This window comes from Rhagoletis zephyria, unplaced genomic scaffold (assembly GCF_001687245.7).
Source record: "Rhagoletis zephyria isolate East Lansing unplaced genomic scaffold, Rhagoletis_zephyria_1.1 Rzeph_scaffold_01043, whole genome shotgun sequence".
In the NCBI taxonomy this organism is placed as follows: domain Eukaryota; kingdom Metazoa; phylum Arthropoda; class Insecta; order Diptera; family Tephritidae; genus Rhagoletis; species Rhagoletis zephyria.
The window spans coordinates 105676-127050 of record NW_016158127.1 but is presented as its reverse complement, the minus strand read 5'-3'; the positions used below and the strand labels follow the sequence as shown (position 1 = coordinate 127050).

Here is a 21375-nt window from a genome sequence, read left to right as displayed (position 1 = left end):
TGCAGTAATGTTGGGCTTATTAATGCTTTCTTCAAATAATTAAATGCTTTTTCACAATCTTCAGTCCATTCGAACTGTACTTTTTTTTTGTTAGTCTCGTAATGTGTCTAGAATGGTGCGAAAAGTTTTTGATAAACCTTCGATAGTAATTGCAAAAGGCTACGAATCTTCGTGCGCCATCTGCGTCAGTAGGTTGTGGATAATTCTTGATTACTGAATATTTACTATCGTCTGGTAGTATCCCTTTATCAGTACACTTATGTCCTAGATATGTTACTTCCGTTTTAAAAAATGAACATTTTTCGGGGTGTAGTTTGAGATTGTGTTTTCTACATAATTAAAAGACATTAGTTAAATTTGAAAGCATGTACTTCTCAGAGCATCCTAATACGACTAAATCGTCCATATATAAGAAAGCTTGATCTGGTTTTAAACCACTGAAAGCAAATGTCATCATTCTTTGGAATGAGTTAGGTGCTATTTTTAGTCCATATGGAAGTCTAGTGAATCTATATGATCCATTGTACGTTGAAAATGACGTAAGATTTCTAGATTTATCTTCCAGTTCTATTTGGTGGAATCCAGACATTAAATCTAAGCAAGAGAAATATTTTGCTCTGCCAAGTTGATCTAGGATGTCGTCTATTCTTGGCAGTGGAAACTTGTCTGCGACGAGTTTTTTATTCAGTTGTCTGTAATCTATTACTAGTCTCCATCTTTTTTCTTTAGAGCCTGGTAGNGTCATTTAATTGGACTTTTATAAAAATGCTCAAGTTAAGATTAAGATTATACACTTTTCTTTCTATTGACTTGATCTTAGGGGACTGTGAGAGTTTTCCGAATGTTCTTGGTTATTGTTAGCTATTCTAACATTATTAGTTCGACCATTTTCTTGTCGGTTATAATTGTTTCGGTTACGGTTTCCACGATAGTTGGAGTTGTTATCTCTATTACCATTATTGTTATTGTATCTTCTGTTGTTTTGTCGATTTCCTCCTCTGTAGTTTCCTCTGTTACCACCTCTGTAGCTTTCTCTACCATTTCCTCTGTTTCCATGGTAGGGTTTATTTGATCTTCCGAAGTGTAGGATAGTGTTGTGTTGTCCAGTTGCCTCGGTGCAACTTCCGACAAACTTTCCTATTGCTTCGTTCATGGAGTTGCCTCCATGATGAGTTTTACTCTATCTATGGTGCAATTTTTGGTCATTGCTTTTACTGCTACTTGGGTTGAGAATTTGGTGGTACAGGGTATGCCGTCAGCGATGTATGCGCTTTCTAAGGATTTGGTCAGTGTTTCTATCTCATTGCAGTAAGTATTAGCAGATTTACCACTTTGTCTAATGTTAAAAATTTTTGCCGATATTACTTCAATGGTTTCGCCTTTTACACATGCTGTTAGTTTTGCTATGATAGACTGAATTGTCGTCTCACTGTCTAAGAGGTTTCTGCTATTGCCTTTTAGTTTAGTTTTTATTAAACCAACGGCTACTGATTCGTGGTTGCCTTGTAGTGTGTCTACTAAAGAAAGTGCATCTAAGAATGATCTTAGATTTTCTGGCTTTCCATCGAATTCAGGAATCAACCTGGTGGCAGTATTTATAAATTCTATATTTGTCTGTGCCATGTTGATTTCTTCCAGTCCTTCCTCTTCAGTAATATTATCTTCTATCATAAGTTGTTGTATATTAGGTGTTATAAGGATATTGATATCAACTTGTATTGGTTCTTCAATAGTGTGTGGAACTTCTTGCTGAATATTATGACGGTTAAGGGCTTTAACTAATAAATCCCTGAGTTCCCAAAATATTTTTAATGCTTGGTTCTTATGTGTTTGTGTAAATCTGTTTTTATTTATTGCTACTGTCTTTCTAACATCTTCTATTGAACTTATTATAATGCCTAAATGTTTTCTGATTGTGTCTTGCCCTATGCTACGGTTTTGTGTAATGCATTTATAAGATTTTTTTATTATTACTGCATTAGTTTCTATGGATTTTATTATTATTTCCCATTTATCCATGGACATAAAATTATGAAGTGAATCTAGTTTCTGGTTCTTATTCTTTCAAAATTTTTTTATTTTTTATTTATTGTTTTTTTATTAATATTAAGAGGAGTTTTCTTTCTTATTTATACCTTATCTAGTTGGTTTGCCATACTTAGATATTTCTTTTTTAATTTTTTATTGTGCATAGCGTATACTTGTAGTGCTAAGTTTATATTGCTTACAATCGTAATTATGACTATACATATTTCTATTGTTTCTATATTAATTTTTTCTTCTGTTACTTCTACTTCATTTATTACGTTAGCGTTGGGCTTTTCTAATTTTGAGTCGGTATTGCCCATTCTAAAAAAAATTTTGTTAAGTTCAAAAAAATTTTAACTTAAATCAATTTTAATTAAAAATTTATATTTTTTTTTCGTTAGTGAAAAAATTTTCATTTAAGTGAAATTTTATTTTTAAATTACATTTTTTTTTTTTTTTTGCACTATTTTACCACCCCAAAAGTATTAGTGACCGACAACGAAAGGAGGCTCGATAGCCCGATAATACAAAACTTATTAGAATCCTTAGGAATCCGACTGTATCGCACACCATCACAAAGAAGCGAGGTAAATGGTCAAGTTGAGAGGCTCCATTCCACCCTTATCGAAATATTTAGATGTCTAAAATCAGATAACCCGAATTTCAAGACGAAGGAGCTAGTTAACATTGCAGTAGGCCGCTACAACAACTCAATTCACTCGGTTACAAACCGAAAACCCAGCGAAGTATTCTTCAATCGCTCAAGGGCCTCCAACTACCAGGAACTTTTAGATAAAAGTAGGAAAATGAACAAATATTTAAAAACATTACTGAAAAAGACACATATTGCCCAGGTTCGAAGACATAATAAGAGAAGGTCCCTACCAGAACGTTATGACGAAAACAACGTCATATACGTAAAGGACAAACAAATAAAAGGTAAACAAAACCTCTCTTTAAGAAGGAAGTTGTGGCCAAAGACAATAAGGTCACAGTAACCACCCTTAGTGGCAGGAAAATCCACAAATTGCATATAAAGAATTTGAAACGTAGGAGTACACATCCTAATTCGTAAGAAAAAAATAAAATAAAATTAAAACAAAAATAAAAGTAAAAAATAAAAAAATAAAACATAAAATAAAAATAAAATAAATAAATAAAAAATATTTAAAAAATTGAAGATAAATAAATAAATAAAAAAATTAAAGTTCATTACTACAAGAGCAGGCTTGTTAGTGGGACAAATCGTGCCTTAGTAGGTTGTGGCGCCATCGAAAATGACAAATGGCTACGTTACTCCCAAAAAGGATTCCACGATCCCCCGTAGCTCGTTCGAGAAAGGTATGAATCTGAAATCCAAATTAACTTTATCCTTGCGCCTAATCCGCAAGTCGAAAAAATAAAAGAATATCAGTTTTGCGCCTAATCCGTAAAACAAAAGAGAAAACTAACTTAAAACGAAAAAATAAAAGAATATCAGTTTTGCGCCTAATCCGTAAAACAAAAAAAAAAGAAAATTAACTTTATCCTTGCGCCTAATCCGCAAGTCGAAAAAATAAAAAAATATCAGTTTTGCGCCTAATCCGTAAAACAAAAAAGAAAATTAACTTTATCCTTACGCCTAATTCGCAAGTCGAAAAAATAAAAGAACATCAGTTTTGCGCCTGATCCGTAAAACAAAAAAAGAAAATTAGCTTTAACCTTGCACTTAATCCGCAAAAAAAAACAAAAAAAAAATAACTTTTTTTACCACAAAAGATTACAACAAGTAATTCCTACGAATTTAACACAATATTAATCCACTAACAACAATAAAATGAACCAATTCAACAAAACACCAAAATCTTTAAAAGTGTCCACATTATCAAATGTAATAGTAGTAACCTTTTCTACAAAAACATGTTTAATTTTATATCCTTGCCCCTATCTCGCAAGAGAAAAAAAAGTAAAAAATTGTTTGCTTAAGATTATTATAACAAGTAATGCCTAGAGACTTAACACAATTCTAACACACTAACAACAATAAAACTAACCAATACAACAAAAGACCAAAATTCCAAAAATTGTCCATATTGATAAAATGTAATAGCAGTAACCCTTTTTACAAGCTTAGTACTATCACGCTAACAGTAACCAATTAATACCTTATTGTTAAACAATCCCGCATACTGTATAGTTTTTAGCAATACTATTAATTTCATAGAATAGAATAGAATTTAACAATTACTAACCCACTAACACCAATAAATTTAGGGATAACATTTTGTGTTGCAGACTCCCACTGCTGGCATCAGCCATCAGCGGTCTCCATATCTTTCATTATAAGGCTCCGATCGTAACTATCCAAAGCGGAAACGGTTGGATCATTGGCGGGTCATTCAAGCTAATCCATGTTATCAACCTCCGACAATATGCCAAAACTCATAGGGAAATGGAAAACATGACAAGCCGGTTAATTAAATGAACCGATGACCAGCTCTTAGCGCAGCTCTATATTAATCAAACATTGGACCGGCTCGAAGAGCTGATGGGGCGTACAGGGAATACCAGGATTTCCCGCTCTATTGACTGGCTACGCTCAGCATGGAAATGGCTAGCAGGATCACCTGACGCAACTGATTGGAACAATATTCTCCACAGCCAAAATCAAGTGATTGAAAGCAACAACCATCAATACAAGGTTAACGCGTAACTGTTCACAGCCACCCAAGAGGTATTGAGAAAAATCGACGAGGTAGTGGACCGCACCAATTACATAACGAAAGAAACCGAGGCAACAGAATTCGATTAAAGCGCGCTCCACAACATCATGCTCGTTCGTGAGGAGGTTAATGAAATGGTACGGGCATGTCAACTGGCAAAGCGCGGAATTGTTAACACCAACTTACTCGACACGGACGAGGTCAACCAGATCTTATCAGAGATGGAAACTCTTCCATACCAAAACGTAATCAGTATACACAAATAGGACACTGCTTGTCTACGTGCTCTCAATGCCGAAGGTAACAACCAGCAAATATAATATTTTATGATTACTCGCGCCGGTATCTACGAGGGGAAGCAATTAGACCTACCGTTCGACAGGATGCTCGTCAACCAAGAAGAAACATACGGGTTGACGAAAAAGTGCTTAATAATAAGCTTATCCACAGTTTGTACCTCAGAATCACTGACCAAATTGAAGGAAGACAGCTGCCTACCACGACTGTTAAAAGGGGGAGAGGCAAGGTGTCAATTCACCAGGCGAAATGCAACTATTACAGAATTAATAAGCGACAATACAATCTTCATTACCAAGGCGAAATCAGGAGTAGCAATGCTTCAAACGTTATAAATGGCACCTACGTCATCCAACTGAGTAAAGAAAGCATTAGGATCGGTGACCAAGTGTTCTCCAGCAACGAAGCCAAACATCAAGGATCATACCATGAAGATCAACCTAGAATACGTGCACGACATCACGATGAGGGTATTTTAATGAAAAGATCAATTACTCTATCGTTACAGAAGCTTTCTCAATATGCGCAATAATCTTTGTCGCCGTCATACTGTGGAGATGTTATACCGAAAAGCCAGACCTTTCGGAAGTTCCGATACTCTGGGCGAACAGAAGTAGCACCAACAAGATCTCTAAGGGCATATCTGGGCTCGCAACTCGTTGCTTAGAAACTAGCCTACCAGCAGCGGACGTCAGAACCGACGTAAAAGAAGGAAGCCGTGACCATTCTCTTCGAAATACAGCCCCTTCATGTTTTTCGACCTTTGATCTGCGGGACGCAGATCTTTAAAGTTACCTTAACGCTACCTAATGGATCACCCTTTGCTTACGTTGCCAGACCCGTGACATCATTACTCCACTTAGGGTTCACGATCACGTTGGGCAAACACAACCAGCGAAAGCGTAAGAACTGCAAGGTAGGCAATATCGACCTATGCGCGGGAACTGCAACATACGCATAATTGGGTAGGCTAAGAAGTTAGTTGGTAGCAATATTGAATTGTTAGAGGCAGTCTATTTTTGGGTGGTGCATTGCGCACACGATAGGTTTACTTTTATAACATCAATTTAGTGGTGCATTAAGCACACAATAAGCCTACTTTTGTAACATAATTTAGTGGTGCATTTAGTTGCACAATTTCAGAGTGCCAAAACGACCATTCAATTCTATTCTATGTATATCTGAAATGCGTGTACCGAATTTCAAGAAAATCGGACCATATGTAAAATTTTTTCGAATAGATCGGACTCTGGTCCACTTCCCGGAAAAAAAGTATAATATATGCATATCTGGGCTAAAGCTACATACGTACCAAATTTTAAGCAAATCGGACCATAAATACGGTTTTTTCGAATAAATCGGTCCCTGGTCCAATGCCCGAAAAAAAGAATAAAATATGCTAATCTAGGCAAAAATTTACCTACGAACCAAATTTTAGCGAATCGGGACAAACTGCGTTTTTTTTTAATAGATCGGTCCCTGGCCCACTTCCAGGAAAAAAAGAATCTATATGCTAATGCAGGCAAAAAGCTACCTACGGACCAAATATTAAGCAAATCGGACCATAATAAGATTGGTGGTGGATGGTCCTATGGCCTATAACATGGTGGTTGCTGAACGCTATTTATGTACAAAATTTCATAAAAATCGGACCAGCCGTTCGCGAGATTACCTGTTACAAAAAAAGGGTATTCTCTTTATATAATTAGTATAGACTGATATAGATATAGATAGATAAAGCGGTATTACTATACTCCCTACACTAATAAGGCATAACATTTAGTAAATCTGCGTTTTTAGGTAGTCAGGATATTTTCCAAAGGACCATAAATTATAATATATTTCCAAAATTTTACACAAAGTATGGATATATGGGTATCTACTAAAATAACAACTCAAAACCAGATTAATTATAATTTTTGTTTGCAATTATATTTTTGGAAAATGTCAAAAATATCATTTAAAAATATTTTCCTTCCAGATTTTTAATTTTGGATGCATTTTAAGGAATCTTAGTTTAATTTAAATCCTGTAAATATAAAATAGGATATTAAAGGATACAAATTGCAAAGGATATTTCAGTTTTATTAATTTTTTTTGATGTCCTAGGAAGAAACCCTGTCGTTCTAACAAGTTAAAAGATGTAGATTTACTAGAAATGTACTAAAATATCGGAAACATATCGAATTCTTCGCATTTCCACAGTTTTCATGGACGATTAATTCAAGTTATTAACTAAAACTTCAACTAAAAGTGGGCACGGGTTATCGTTATCCTAAGGCCGTAAAACTTCATATATATGATATTTAGGTTAAAATGCACAAATACGGAGGTATGCATATCAAAATTTGCAAACGAATTTTTTTACACACATTCTTGGGACAGTCTAATATATACATACGTACCTATAATATGGTATATATATATGTATTGTATGCATACACTTACCTCAGAGCAGTTGGAAAAAGGTTAATAAGAATTCCCAAAAGCGACGATGTTGATACGCTGGTAACTGTCAGAAATGCTGACGATATAATCAGCGTAGTTAGGCCACTCACAGACCAATAAAGTCCTATGCCAAAGAAACCTGATATTAAAAGTCCAAACGCTGAAAAGTACGACAAAACTCTTTAAAATCGAAAATTTGAAATTATCGTTATAAACCTACTTAAAAGTCTTTTTGCTCCTAAGGTTTTCACAATCACACCAGCCAAACAGTATCCAACAAAACTGGTTGCCGAAACGATTATATTATTCGTGTAAAGCGTCATCGAAACTTGCGGTCGCTGCAAAATAAATATTAGGGGTATTCTCGAAGTCTTGAACGACGCACGGATTGCACGAAATGCAAAAATACTATTCCAAATTTGGAAGAGTACGAGAGCACCCCATTGCAAAGTTATAGCATGCATAGGTAGCAAGCAGCGAAATTCTGTATCAAATACAGAAACAAAATACACTAAAAAAAATTAAGTAAGCAAGATGAGAGCAATGAGAGAAATATGTAGCAATTCCACCAACAAAACAACTAGCAAAGGATCGCATTTATTTTGCNGGGCACGGGTTATCGTTATCCTAAGGCCGTAAAACTTCATATATATGATATTTAGGTTAAAATGCACAAATACGGAGGTATGCATATCAAAATTTGCAAACGAATTTTTTTACACACATTCTTGGGACAGTCTAATATATACATACGTACCTATAATATGGTATATATATATGTATTGTATGCATACACTTACCTCAGAGCAGTTGGAAAAAGGTTAATAAGAATTCCCAAAAGCGACGATGTTGATACGCTGGTAACTGTCAGAAATGCTGACGATATAATCAGCGTAGTTAGGCCACTCACAGACCAATAAAGTCCTATGCCAAAGAAACCTGATATTAAAAGTCCAAACGCTGAAAAGTACGACAAAACTCTTTAAAATCGAAAATTTGAAATTATCGTTATAAACCTACTTAAAAGTCTTTTTGCTCCTAAGGTTTTCACAATCACACCAGCCAAACAGTATCCAACAAAACTGGTTGCCGAAACGATTATATTATTCGTGTAAAGCGTCATCGAAACTTGCGGTCGCTGCAAAATAAATATTAGGGGTATTCTCGAAGTCTTGAACGACGCACGGATTGCACGAAATGCAAAAATACTATTCCAAATTTGGAAGAGTACGAGAGCACCCCATTGCAAAGTTATAGCATGCATAGGTAGCAAGCAGCGAAATTCTGTATCAAATACAGAAACAAAATACACTAAAAAAAATTAAGTAAGCAAGATGAGAGCAATGAGAGAAATATGTAGCAATTCCACCAACAAAACAACTAGCAAAGGATCGCATTTATTTTGCTATGCTTTTTGCAAAATATATACTTGGGTTTGGACGTTGCATATTTTGCACCGATAGTAAATTTTNAAGGATCGCATTTATTTTGCTATGCTTTTTGCAAAATACACTGGTCTACAAGGGTTTTGCGAATAAGACGGGACCTGGTGTTNTTTTACTCATGTTTTTTGTTGTTGTGTGTTTGTAAGTTATGCAATCCGTGCAATCCGTGCTACATGCAACGGCTTTGCAAGATTTCGAAAATACCCCTATTGTATTACAAATGCATCATACATACATATGCATGGAATCAAAAGAAATATGAGTTTCGTTTTTGAATAAATATGCATATAGTTCACGAAGAACACGAAAAGTTAGCAGCGATCGTCGTTCTAAACATTTACAGTAATCGCCGCTTAATTGACTCCCGGTTAATGGTTTCTGGGCATAATTGGTTAAAAATATGTGTTATCGGCGATCGTGCGATTCAACGCTAAAACATAAGTTTCTAAATTGAACGCACAAATTATACATCAAATTGTTTGAAATCCATTGAGGAAACATTAAGTTCTTGTTTGATTCATTATTCTCAAATGCTTAAAGAGTTACAAGTAAAAAACAATAATTTTTTTAAATCAAAGTTAGCGATACTTCTAAAGGGCGTGGTTTTGGTCCGATTTTAAAAATTTCAAGACAGTATTTAAGAAAGTCCTGCGCAATGTGTAAACGAAATTTGGTAAAGATTAGTGAAGTGGTTTTCGAGATCCACGCCACGCCCAGTTTTCAAAAAATTTTACGAAAAACTAATTTTCACTTAAGATCCATTGAAAATAATATTTTTGAGTAAATATTTAAAAATTCGTTAACCGCACTACACAAAGATCCGAAAATCCTTCACATAGGTACATAAATATAAATTAATGGCCATATTTTAGACAACAATTATTTTATGTAACTATTTTGCATTTTCAACGAACTTTACGAAGAATGTTATCAAACGATCACGCTTAATGCCAACCTGTTATGTTTTAGTCTGGCAGTGTGCCATCAAAAAAAAATAAATAAACTTTTTAATAAATAATAAAATAAAATAAAATAATACTTCTCAGTTCCATAGAATTTGTTTTGAAATTGTTGATCCACAATTTCTACAATTTAGCTCAATAATCCATGAAAATTCCACACAGCCTCCACTTCAAAGCCCAATGTCATTTTTGTAGGAAATTGAATAGCCTACAACTTCGGCATTTGCAATTTTTCTATAGCTCTTGTTATTTACGAGATAGGGGCAAAAAACGGGAATTTCATGAAAGTATTGGGTTTAGTGACCCGTACTAACTCTCTGGTGGAAGTTAGAGTAACGCCGTAATGCAATCTTTTGTAGAGCATTCAATTCTGAAGAAAAATCTTCATTGACTATGATTATACCATAAAATTCCTGTGAGCTATAGAATTTTGAAGAAACACAATCACAGTTTACATGTATTTTGGACGGGAAATCTTCGCACGCCTTGGTCGAGCACTTAATATTAATATTAATTTCTAGGTGGGAGTAAAAAAATAAGCGCCGAAAGAAGCACCCTAATATATATATTGCTTTTCATATCAATTCAAGTCTATTACATGCGAACCACGCTTTTCGCTTTCAATCTCATAAATTGCTTTTAATGACTTTTGCTAAAATTTCCAAATAAATAGTTATCAAAACAAACTCTATGGAACTGAGAAATATTATTTTCTACTTTTTAGTCCATTTATAGAAGCGTGGTATATTAAAAAGTTTATTTTATTTCATTTATTTTCTACTTTTTAGTCTTGTCTGTATCAAATTTTGCGATAAGTAGGTATTAAAATAATTCAACGATATTTTGATACATAAGAATTGTATTTTATCAAACAGCCTTGCAAAAACTGCGACTAATCCGCGATGACTCCACGAGCAATCGCAAGGGAACACGCGACTAATGTAGGGCTGCCCGACGTCCTGGTTTTCCAGGATTTGTCCTGGTTTTTGAAAATTGTCCTGGTGTCCTGGTTCACACCTAAATTGTCCTGGTTTTTTAATGCAGGTCAATGCAGACGCCCAATTATGCAAGGAAAGCTGCAATCACAAAAGCAGGCAATGCATTCGCCACTCGACTCTAACACCTGCTCTCAGAGAGCACTCATCAACAGACCGACATGCGAGCAGTGGAACCACATCTCCCGCTCATTAAGTACCGCCGCCGAAGAAGTAGTCGGATTTCAGCGAGCCCGAAAGAACAACTGGTACTATGAGAAGTGTCAGGAAGCAGCAGAGAAAAAAAACGCCGCCTGCAGGGCAACGCGCACTATGTGGAGCCGCTAAAGGGATCTGAAGAGGGAAGCGAGACGTATTTGCCGCAATAAGAAGAGAGAGGCCGAAATACGTGAGTGCGAAGAGCATAAAATGCTGGCTGGCAGGAAGAATGCCTGAAAATTTTCCCAGAGAGTTAGGCGACTTACGGAAGATTTCAAGACCAGAGCGAACTCCTGTAAGAACAACAAAGGCAACCTAGTTACCAATGTTCAGAACATACTTAAATTATGGAGGGAACATTTTCCACCCTACTGAATGTTGGGAGCACGGAAAGTTGTGGAGAAGAAGAACCTGAGCATCCAGTCGATGCTGACGGAGTCGATGTTCCACCGGCTGGAGCTGACAGCCTACCAGTTGAGCTATTCAAGTATGGTGGCGAGGAGTTGATCATGTGCATGCATCAACTCTTATGCAGAATAAGGTCAGATGAACGGATGCCCGACGACTGGAATTTAAGTGTGCTCTGCCCAATCTACAAGAAAGGCGACCCCGCCATTCGCGCCAACTCCAAGCGTTCGCCACCAAACGGAGTTTCAGACAGGGCGACTCCCTTTCATGTGACTTCTTTAATCTAATATTGGAGAAGATAATAAGAACTGCAGAACTGAACCGCAAAGGAACCATTTACTAGAAGAGCGTGCAATTGCAGGCTTATGCCGATGACATCGATATCATTGGTAACAAAACCGCGAAGTCTGTTTTGCCTTTTCCAAGTTGGATAAGGAAGCAAAGCGAATGGGTCTGGTGGTAAACGAGGACAAGGCGAAGTATCTCCTGTCATCAAACAAACAGTCAGCACATTCGCGCCTTGAATGGACTGTTGATATATTTTGAATGTTTATATACTTAAAATCAAATTTGTGGAACCAAAATTCTAGGGTTTGCATTTAAGTGAAAAAAGACAAAAACAACGTGAATCAACTGTTTCGAAATGTGGTTTTGCATTTTTGAGAGTAAACTTTTCGCTTATTCTCTAATTACCGGATCCGGTCCGGATTGTTAGGGAAAGAACCTCATAATTTATTCATCTCTACATATTATGTTTGTTCCACACGAGCCGGCGGGATCCCGCGAGAGTCCAAAACAGCCCAGAAAGCGTTCCTCACGCTATAAAATTGGGTAATAGAGAGCGAATACGTTCCACTTTTGCATCGTAGATGTCTTCTTCTTCCTGCCCGAAACAGCCCGGACTTTTTTTCGGGCACAAATGTGCAAAAAGTTAAGTTGCCATAACAGCTGTTGTGGAAAAGCAAAATACCACTGAAGTTTCAAAAAAAATTTAGTTATTCGCTAATTGTATTCGCCATATAAGATAAATACACATAAAATCATTGTTTAGAGCTGATTTTCTGATTCCGGGCACGAAATGTCGTTTTTTTCGTTCCTCACGCTCCACAGTGTCACGTCCCCATATAAGCTGCGGCCAAAAGTAGTAACCATACAAGAAATTCGCAGAAATTTCGTATATGCGCTGTTCGGAACTTAGGAATGAAGAAATGTGGAAAATGGTAAAATTCAACGTGCTACCACGCCCACAGCTCTTGTGGGCGGAAATAGTAAATGTTATCCGATTTTGATGAAATTCAGAGCATATGCTGGTTTCAAAGAGGAAATTTTAAATCTGAAAGATCGTCAAAATCGGTTTACATTATCGTCCAGTAGTTCTAGAAAAACAGGCGCAAGTTAAAAAAAAACCCTTTTTTGATGAAATTCGGTGTGTCCTGCTCCTTTAAGCCCAAATTTTCCAACTTGGAAGATAATTTTTAGCTCCAAGTACTAAATTTCCTAAATTTTGGAGAAAATGAACAGGCACATTTATTTTATTTCTAAAGAAGTTCATATTTCTTCATTTTAAAAATGACGAAACGAAAACATTTACAATACCTGCAGCTTTGCCTTTTTATGGGTAAGTCCCCAAATTCGGGGAAAATTTAATTTTTGTGGGTAATGTTTGGGGAACGGTATGTTGTGGGGAAATTTGGGGAATTCGCTATTTAATAGTTATCTGTGAAAAACTCAAATGTTTTTACATTTAATTAAAGCTGGCAACAATACAGGTATAGTATTAGGTTATTCCTTATCTTTTTGGACTGAAAAGTGTCAAAATGCCAGAGCGTAAGCAAAATGCGCTCACTAAAAGAGAATAACAGGAAAAAGTAAAGGAACGCAAAAAACCAAATTTTTAGTCCAAAGAATGGCAACAACAAAACTAACGTNTCCATAATCCCGAAGTCATTACTTTGAGTGTGTGGCAAGCGGAAAACTTTAGTTTCCGCTCCGCGCTGTGGACAAGCTGTTGATCATGGTCGGAAAGGCCGAGTTTCCGATCCATGCTCGTATTGTCTTACGCGGTCGCGAAAGTNCACTGAGTGTTGCTCACTCATTTTTGCTGTCATTTTCGAGTTAAGGAACGCTTTTTGGACTAAATCTGTCTACTTCGGACTTTTTCTGACTATTTCTGGGAGATAAGGAACGCAACTATTATTAGTTGCCCTGTGTGTTTATTTTGGCAGTAGCAAGGCGAATTTATACAATGCGGTCTTGCCTGTAGCTCGTTTCTGTAACAATTCTCTACCAAGGCGAATTGAGATATGAATTCGCCGCCCTGTTCTCTACTGCTAATGAGTAGTAGAGAATGACGTATATTCTCTATCAGTAGAGAAAAAATCGGTAGAGAAGACTTACAGAAACGAGCTACTGAGCAGCTGAGATTTTCGCCGCGGTGGTTCTTAGTGTAAAAGCGATTTGTTTGTTGTACATTTGTGGCAATTGTTAGTTGTTATTGTAATTTTTGATTTTTCTCTACCGATACCTCCTTGTATGAATTTGCCGTATGCAGTAGTTAGCAGAAATTATTTTATTTTGAGTTACCGATCGGTTCTAAAAACTTCGCAAGTCTAGCAAACCTTTACAGTCAGAAGTGAACTAGAAGATAAAATAATCACGTCGCATAGGACCAAACCAGCAATGGACAAGTGGTTGAAAAATAAAAGAACTCAGTTAATAAATGGCCTTTGTTAGTTGGCTTTTCTGAAAGGAACTTACAAAGTTTCCAAGTAGCATCCAGGTAGTAATCGAATTCAAAGCTACTCGTGAATACAGTAATATGTTTCTTATATTTTGTATCTTAATAACAACAATGGAATATAAATACATTTGTTCAATCACAGTTCAAAGAACTGACCTCATTTATTTATTTATTTTTATTCTCACAGACAAATGAGAATAGAACATTTAGATATTTAAGTATTTGTGATATATTACAGAATATACTAATTATACATTTTAATTTATAATAAAAATAATAATAATAACATAAAATAGCAGGTTTGGTAGCTGACGAGGCCTAGTCTTTAGTCAGGCCGGTAAGTCCGGGTTTCCGATCCATGTTCCCGAAGACATTACTTCGTATGTGTGGCAGGCGGAAAGCTCTGGTTTCCGCTCCGCGCTATGAACAAGCTGTTGATCATGGTCGGAAAGAACGAGTTTCCGATCCATAATCCCGAAGTCATTACTTTGAGTGTGTGGCAAGCGGAAAACTTTAGTTTCCGCTCCGCGCTGTGGACAAGCTGTTGATCATGGTCGGAAAGGCCGAGTTTCCGATCCATGCTCGTATTGTCTTACGCGGTCGCGAAAGTATACGAAGCCGATTACAATTGTACCCAGCAGCCATAGATATTGTGTAATTTATCGTTCCCGGTTAAAGAAATTAATTTATTTAGTTACAAAAAAGCGATTCACGTTTACGTTTACCTCATAAACTGAACAGAAATACAGTTCACCAGCTGAACGATAAGGTGCAATGTAAGGGTTTACATGTTATTTATCCAAAATCTCAAGTAAGGTTTTCTTAATGGTTAAGTGGGAGTTGGAGGTGTCAAAATAGTCGTAATGCTTATTAAAGTCCTGGCATAGGCAACGAAAAGCATCATGCATTTCAAAATTTGTTCTACAAATAGTTAGCTTAATGGGCTTGTAATGTCTAGAAGGCCTAGAAGGAATACAAAACGTGATCTGGTTCAATAGAAAGGGACTATTGACCATCCCGTTCAAGATCTTTATCATGAACAAAACCCCGAGCACCTCTCTACGGCTGTGCAGCGTTGGCAAATTTATGAGCTTCAAGCGGCTTTTGTACGGTGGGAGATTTAATGTAGAATCCCAAGGCAAATTATTTAATGCGAATAATAAGAATTGTTTCTGTGCCGACTCCAGTCTGTCAGAGTGCGTTTGATATCTAGGGTTCCATACAATGGACCCGTATTCTATGATCGGCCTGACTAGGGAGGTGAAGAGAGCTTTAGTGACATAAGGATCTCTGAATAGTTTAACCCAACGTTTGATGAAAGCCAAGACGCCCTTGGCTCTATTAACACAAGAGTTTACATGGGACTTGAGTTCAAGCTTATAGTCCATGGTTACGCCTAGATCTATGAAATTAGTTACCTGATCAACACTATGTTCACAAATGCGGTAGCTTTATGATTGAAAGGGGTTTCTAGAGAAACATATAAATTTACACTTTTCAAGTTAAGGGACATAGAATTTACTTCGCACCATTTAAAAACATTACTCAGGTCCACCTGCAATTGTTCCCTGTCTCCGGGAGCACCAATGAACTTAAATGACTTAACATCGTCTGCGTACATTAAGCAATTCCAATACTTCAAAATATTTGGAAGATCATTGATGTATAAAATAAGGTGGCTACCTTGACCTGACGTCACATGAATTACGCGAGATGAACATTTTTTAAAGATAACCCTCTGTTTCCTGCCAATGAAATAAGAAGAAAGCCAGCGCAGCAGGATTGGAGGGAAACCAATTTTATCAAGTTTGTATATTAGAGTTGAATGAGATACTTTATCAAAAGCCTTGCTGAAATCAGTGTAAATGACGTCAGTTTGATAATTACTTTTGAAACCATTGTTCACATTTGTAGTGAATTCAAGAAGGTTTGATACAGTTGATTTCCCTTTACAAAAGCCGTGTTGTGATACATCGATAACGGGTGTTATGGAATAAGATAGTTCTTCCGTAACGATTTCTTCAAATAATTTAGGAATGGCACACAGCTTAGCGATTCCCCTATAATTCGCAATATTCGACCTGCTTCCATTTTTATAAAGTGGCAAGATATACGTCTCCTTCCACAAAAAGGGGAAAACTCCTTGCTTTAGAGAAGCATTGAAGATGTTTGTTAATGGCTTATTTAGATAATCAGCACAACTTATTAGGACACAGGAGGGAATACCATCCGGGCCGCTTAGAAAATAATTTTTTAAACTATTCAAATGAAGGAGATCATTGTCAGCGGAGATTGAAGGAATACGGATGTGGTCAAACTGTGGGAGTGGGAAAGGATAGCTAGAAGCTTTTTCATCTGACTCGACAGAATAGTTCGATTCAAAATTATTTGCAAACATATCAGCAATCATATCACCATCACTAGAAATAACATCATTTAATATCAGTGTTGAGGGAAACCCATTTATTTTACGTTTTGAGTTAACAAAATGATAAAATGACTTGGGATTAGAAACGATGTTAATGCGAGTTTTATTAATGTAATTCCTGTAACATTTTCTGTTTAAGGCATTGTATTTATGACGAAGGATGGAGTACGCGGCGTAGTGAGAAGACAGGCCTGATTTTTTATAAAGTTTAAATGATTTAGTTTTCTAATTTTTTAAATGCTTTAGCTCTGAGTTAAACCACAACGAGTTACGAGGTCCGGTATTTTCTTTAACAAGAGGAATTAGTTTACTGAATATATTACTCAAGATTTTACTAAAGTGTAAGGCACTGTTCTCAACATCCCCATCGTACTCAGGCCAGATTATTTCAGATATAGCTATTTTAAGCTTGTCGTAGTTAGCGTATTTGAAAGAATATCGCCGACCTTTCGGCTTTCTAGTTTCAGGACAATAATATGAATCGTAGGATGCTGCCAAGGACAACTCAAGTGGTGGGTGATAAGGGTCTATAGGTATAACTAAAGGATCGCCGCGTATTATAGTGCATTTAGCAGTATCATCAATAAACGCTAAATCAAAATATTTACCTAAGTTGTTGATAACTGAATTAATCTGATATAGACCAAGATCGGAAAGTTCGTTAAGAAATTGGTTAAGTACATCCCGAGAAGAATTTGGCACCAGAATTCCATCCACCGAAACCCAGGGAACACACGCTAGATTGAAATCATCCAACACAACAATCGAATCGGAGGGTTTGACCATGGCAAAAAAAGAGAGCAATAATGAAGAATGTTTAAAATAAACCGAAGGGTTAGAGTTTGGTGGAATATAAATTGCAACAAGAAAAACACTACTTGAGGGGCACCGTATTCCAACACAGAAGAATTCAACATCATCTGAACCTGTGAACACAACTTTTTCAGAGGAAAAGTCGGTCTGAATAGCTATTAAAACACCCGCCTTTTCTATCTAAGCGATCACTTCTAAATATTTCATACTTACTACACAATAGTTCACTATCAAACACATTCGGTTTTAGCCAAGTTTCAGTAAAAACCAAAAAATCACAATTTAAATCAAAAGACTTTAAGTACAGCTCGGTTAATTTTGTATTTAGACCTCCAAAATTTTGGTAATAAATATTGAAGAAAAAATTACTTATAATTCCGACCACGAGGTTTAAACTCAAACTCTCGAACTAAAGCACCATTGGGCCAGAATGAACCATCCACAATGTTTTGAAAATGGTCGGCGGAAATATCAATTTTGAAAGAAGATATGTTTCTTTCGTATGAAAAATTAAATTTTCTAATAGCTATGTGCCAGGGGCTAAGCTTTGATGTTATATAAGACTTAATATCTTCTACTGAAGTTTCACTAGAAAAGCGTGAAACAAACACAGATTTATTCGCAGGAACTACGATTAATTCTTTCGGTAACGGAGAAGGTCCACTTTGAGATGTAGGTTCAGACACAGCTGTCGTTTTTGCTGCAGCCCTTGTAGTGACACCTGAGGAAGATGCAGCTTGAGATAACTCAACACACGGAGAATTAAAACTTATTAATTTCTTATTTAAGCCGGGAGTAGGCAAAGAATCAGTTGGCGGAGTGTCAATGTCTAAAGCAATGGGATTAGGAACAATGCTGAATTCTCCATGCTTCCGCCTTTTTGAAGCTTGTTTAAGCTTGGGTGATGGAGAGGATGAAGGTTCAATGCACTTAAAGTCTTTAAATGCATCTTCATATCGCTTAAACTTTTCGTTTAGAAGTTTTAACTCCTTACCCAACTCCTGGAAGCCACTTCTGGCGCTCCTAAACATTTTACAAAGCTCAACTTCGGTTGATCTGCACTTGGGGCAAGACCAACGAACACCTTTGTTATCGGTTATGATATCGGCCACCCTACCATTGAGATCAGCACATTTTACGTGAGCTAAGTCATCACACAACCAACACGCAACGCAACGCTCTAAGTCGTTTTTAATGTTACATTTTTCAAAACAGCAGGATGAATACATTGCAGCGCGAAGTAGTAACAATTTGTATGTACAAGAAAAACTCACAGTGTACGCTTTTAGTACGATAGTAGCAAAGATGAGCGTTTGAGAGACACAGAAGTCTAGGTATTGTAAGTTCAATGGTTAGAAACCGTGCTGAACTTAACAGTTTTAAAGCCACTGAGCCAAAGAGCTTAAGATCATAAAAGCAAGCCAAAATCAGCTGTTTTCAGGAAAATTATTTAATCGATGATAAGCAAAATGTATGATAAATCGCGGAAGATGGGAAAATGCACTCTCATGTAAAACAACAATAATGCACCAAAAGAGGAAAATATGCACAAGGAATGACAAGAATATTAATTTTTAATCCACGCATTTTATGTCTTAAACACAACAATTTATTGGAGCTCTGCTTCAAATAGCTTTTTGCCGTATAAATTACACAAATTAGAACTGCTTAGCACTTAGATAAACAATGTAACTTTAGAAATTCTTTCAAACGAAAGTTTAAGCGACCGCACAGTACGAACGTTCTGAAGAATTAAAATGAATTTTTTTTTTCACTAAAATGCAATTTTTCGTTTGTAAAGTGTACTTATTATTTTATTTAACACTTAATAAGCAAAAAATTCAGAGAATTGTAATAACTTAAATATATAATATATTTTAAAAGATAATACAAATCTTTGTGAAGGAAACTAAACTTAAACATATTTATTTTGCTTGTGGGTAATTTGCTTGGAATTAGAAAATTTTTGTGGGGATTTGTGGGTAATTTAAATTTCGTTTTGGGTAATTAAACGAATTGAAAACGGTAACGCTGATTTACACTGAAACTTTAAATTTGACCTACATTTTATACAACAAAAGCTGAGCTAAGGCAAGCAGGACTCTTGCCATCGAAAACGGATTCGTCCAGAGAAGCGTCCATTTTTGGCTGAATATTGATTGTGGTTAATAGATTGGCGAGTCATTAATATCTACACCTTCTTTAATTTCCACTTTATATTACATATTATTCATTTTATGTACATATCGTCGCTCGAATAAACAGTGTAAATGCCACATACACTATTATTCTATAATTGCAAAATTGGATAGACAATCCTTTAATCTATTAGAAAAATCTTTAGTTTTCTTAAATATCTCTTTGGCTCACTAATTTATTCCCGAAAAACGAAATTGTATTTGTATGGTTTGTAATGGTTTATAAAAACTTCCAATTCGTTTTTCTCAAAACTATACTTTTCATGTTACACTATTTCATTATTCCAGCGACGATATCAGAGTCTTTTCTTTCAGTTCTACAATAAAAATTCAATCAATTTTACAGGCGGTGGGTCTGTAAAAGGAAGAATAGAAGCTGAACTCGCAGTTCCTCGCAGCTGGAACCCTCTGAGATATGCATATTTAATGTTTACTTGTCCTAAGTATAATTTAGCTCGCTTCCTAGGTCCTTTTTAAATATCCCTTTTTAAAGTAAGCATTCGAAAATTTTTACACTCACAAAATTATGTAGAATTTCAAGCTAAACTGTTTTATACATGTCAAAGATTTATAAAAATTTAAAGCAATATTTTACCACAGTTATATACAAAAACTGCTCATCAATCAGATTAGCTTTTTATATATCCGCACAAGTGGAAAAAATAATTCAAAATTATTGCGACAAAATAAAAATTTGTTTCTTACAAATTTATTTTTTCGCATTGCTCATACTTTAAGCTCGTGTCATGTTTGCAAATATGCATGTTTATCCAAAATTCTTGATTTGGCTTAGCTGGATATTTTGTTATGCATCTGCGTAATTACTTTGCCAGAATTCGCTAATCCGTTTTTACTACTTTTGGCCGCTGTAGTCCCATAGTGCGCTCTGGGCACTTTTGGCCAGGGTTCGGATTTGCCTCATTTTAGCCCCTCGCTCGCTCGTTAGTTTGCTCTGAGCTAGGGCAACTCACGAGCAACAAGCGAGGCTGTTTGCAAATGAGCACTCTGTTTGCACTGAGCAAGTAAGAGCGCACGCGCTGAGCAGCCAGCGAGCGAGTAAGCAAACGAGGGCAGCGTAAGAGTAGAGCGGCAAGCAAACCAGGACCTCATTAGTTCTGCCCTCGCGAGGGAGTCGTTGCGAGCGAGGCACTCATTTGCAGCAGCAGACGAGCGAGGCGANGTTAAGTAAGAGCGCACGCGCTGAGCAGCCAGCGAGCGAGTAAGCAAACGAGGNTGTTTGCACTGAGCAAGTAAGAGCGCACGCGCTGAGCAGCCAGCGAGCGAGTAAGCAAACGAGGGCAGCGTAAGAGTAGAGCGGCAAGCAAACCAGGACCTCATTAGTTCTGCCCTCGCGAGGGAGTCGTTGCGAGCGAGGCACTCATTTGCAGCAGCAGACGAGCGAGGCGAGTAAACGAGCGAGGCAAATGAGGCAAGCAGATTAGACAGGCAAACGCGTTGTTTGGTCGGCAAAAATGTTTGGGATAAAAATTGCAGCAACTAAGAATTTCGAGTAAAGCTCGGAACACTTTGACGACAGCAAGCGACAAGCAGCATCTGTCAAATTTTAAATACACACGTTCTTACGGACACAATTATTTTGACGACAGCACGACATCTTGGCTGCAGGACTGCAATTGTCGACGTCGCCAAATTAAATCTATTTCTAATTTTGCCGGCGACAATGAGTAGATGTAGTGCTGCAAAATTAAATTG

General features: G+C 36.6%; 1 protein-coding gene across 1 annotated transcript in view; it reads right to left on the bottom strand.

Moving 5' to 3' along the window:
- Positions 1–8271: 8271 nt before the first annotated feature.
- LOC108362587 (synaptic vesicle glycoprotein 2C) overlaps positions 8272–21375 on the bottom strand; it is a 108765-nt gene continuing 95661 nt past the window's right edge. The window contains exons 7-8 of the mRNA XM_017615626.1: positions 8496–8613; positions 8272–8435 (exon numbers count right to left, since the gene is read on the bottom strand). Coding sequence (XP_017471115.1) covers positions 8272–8435; positions 8496–8613 — 282 coding nt within the window. The remainder of the gene's footprint in view (positions 8436–8495; positions 8614–21375) is intronic.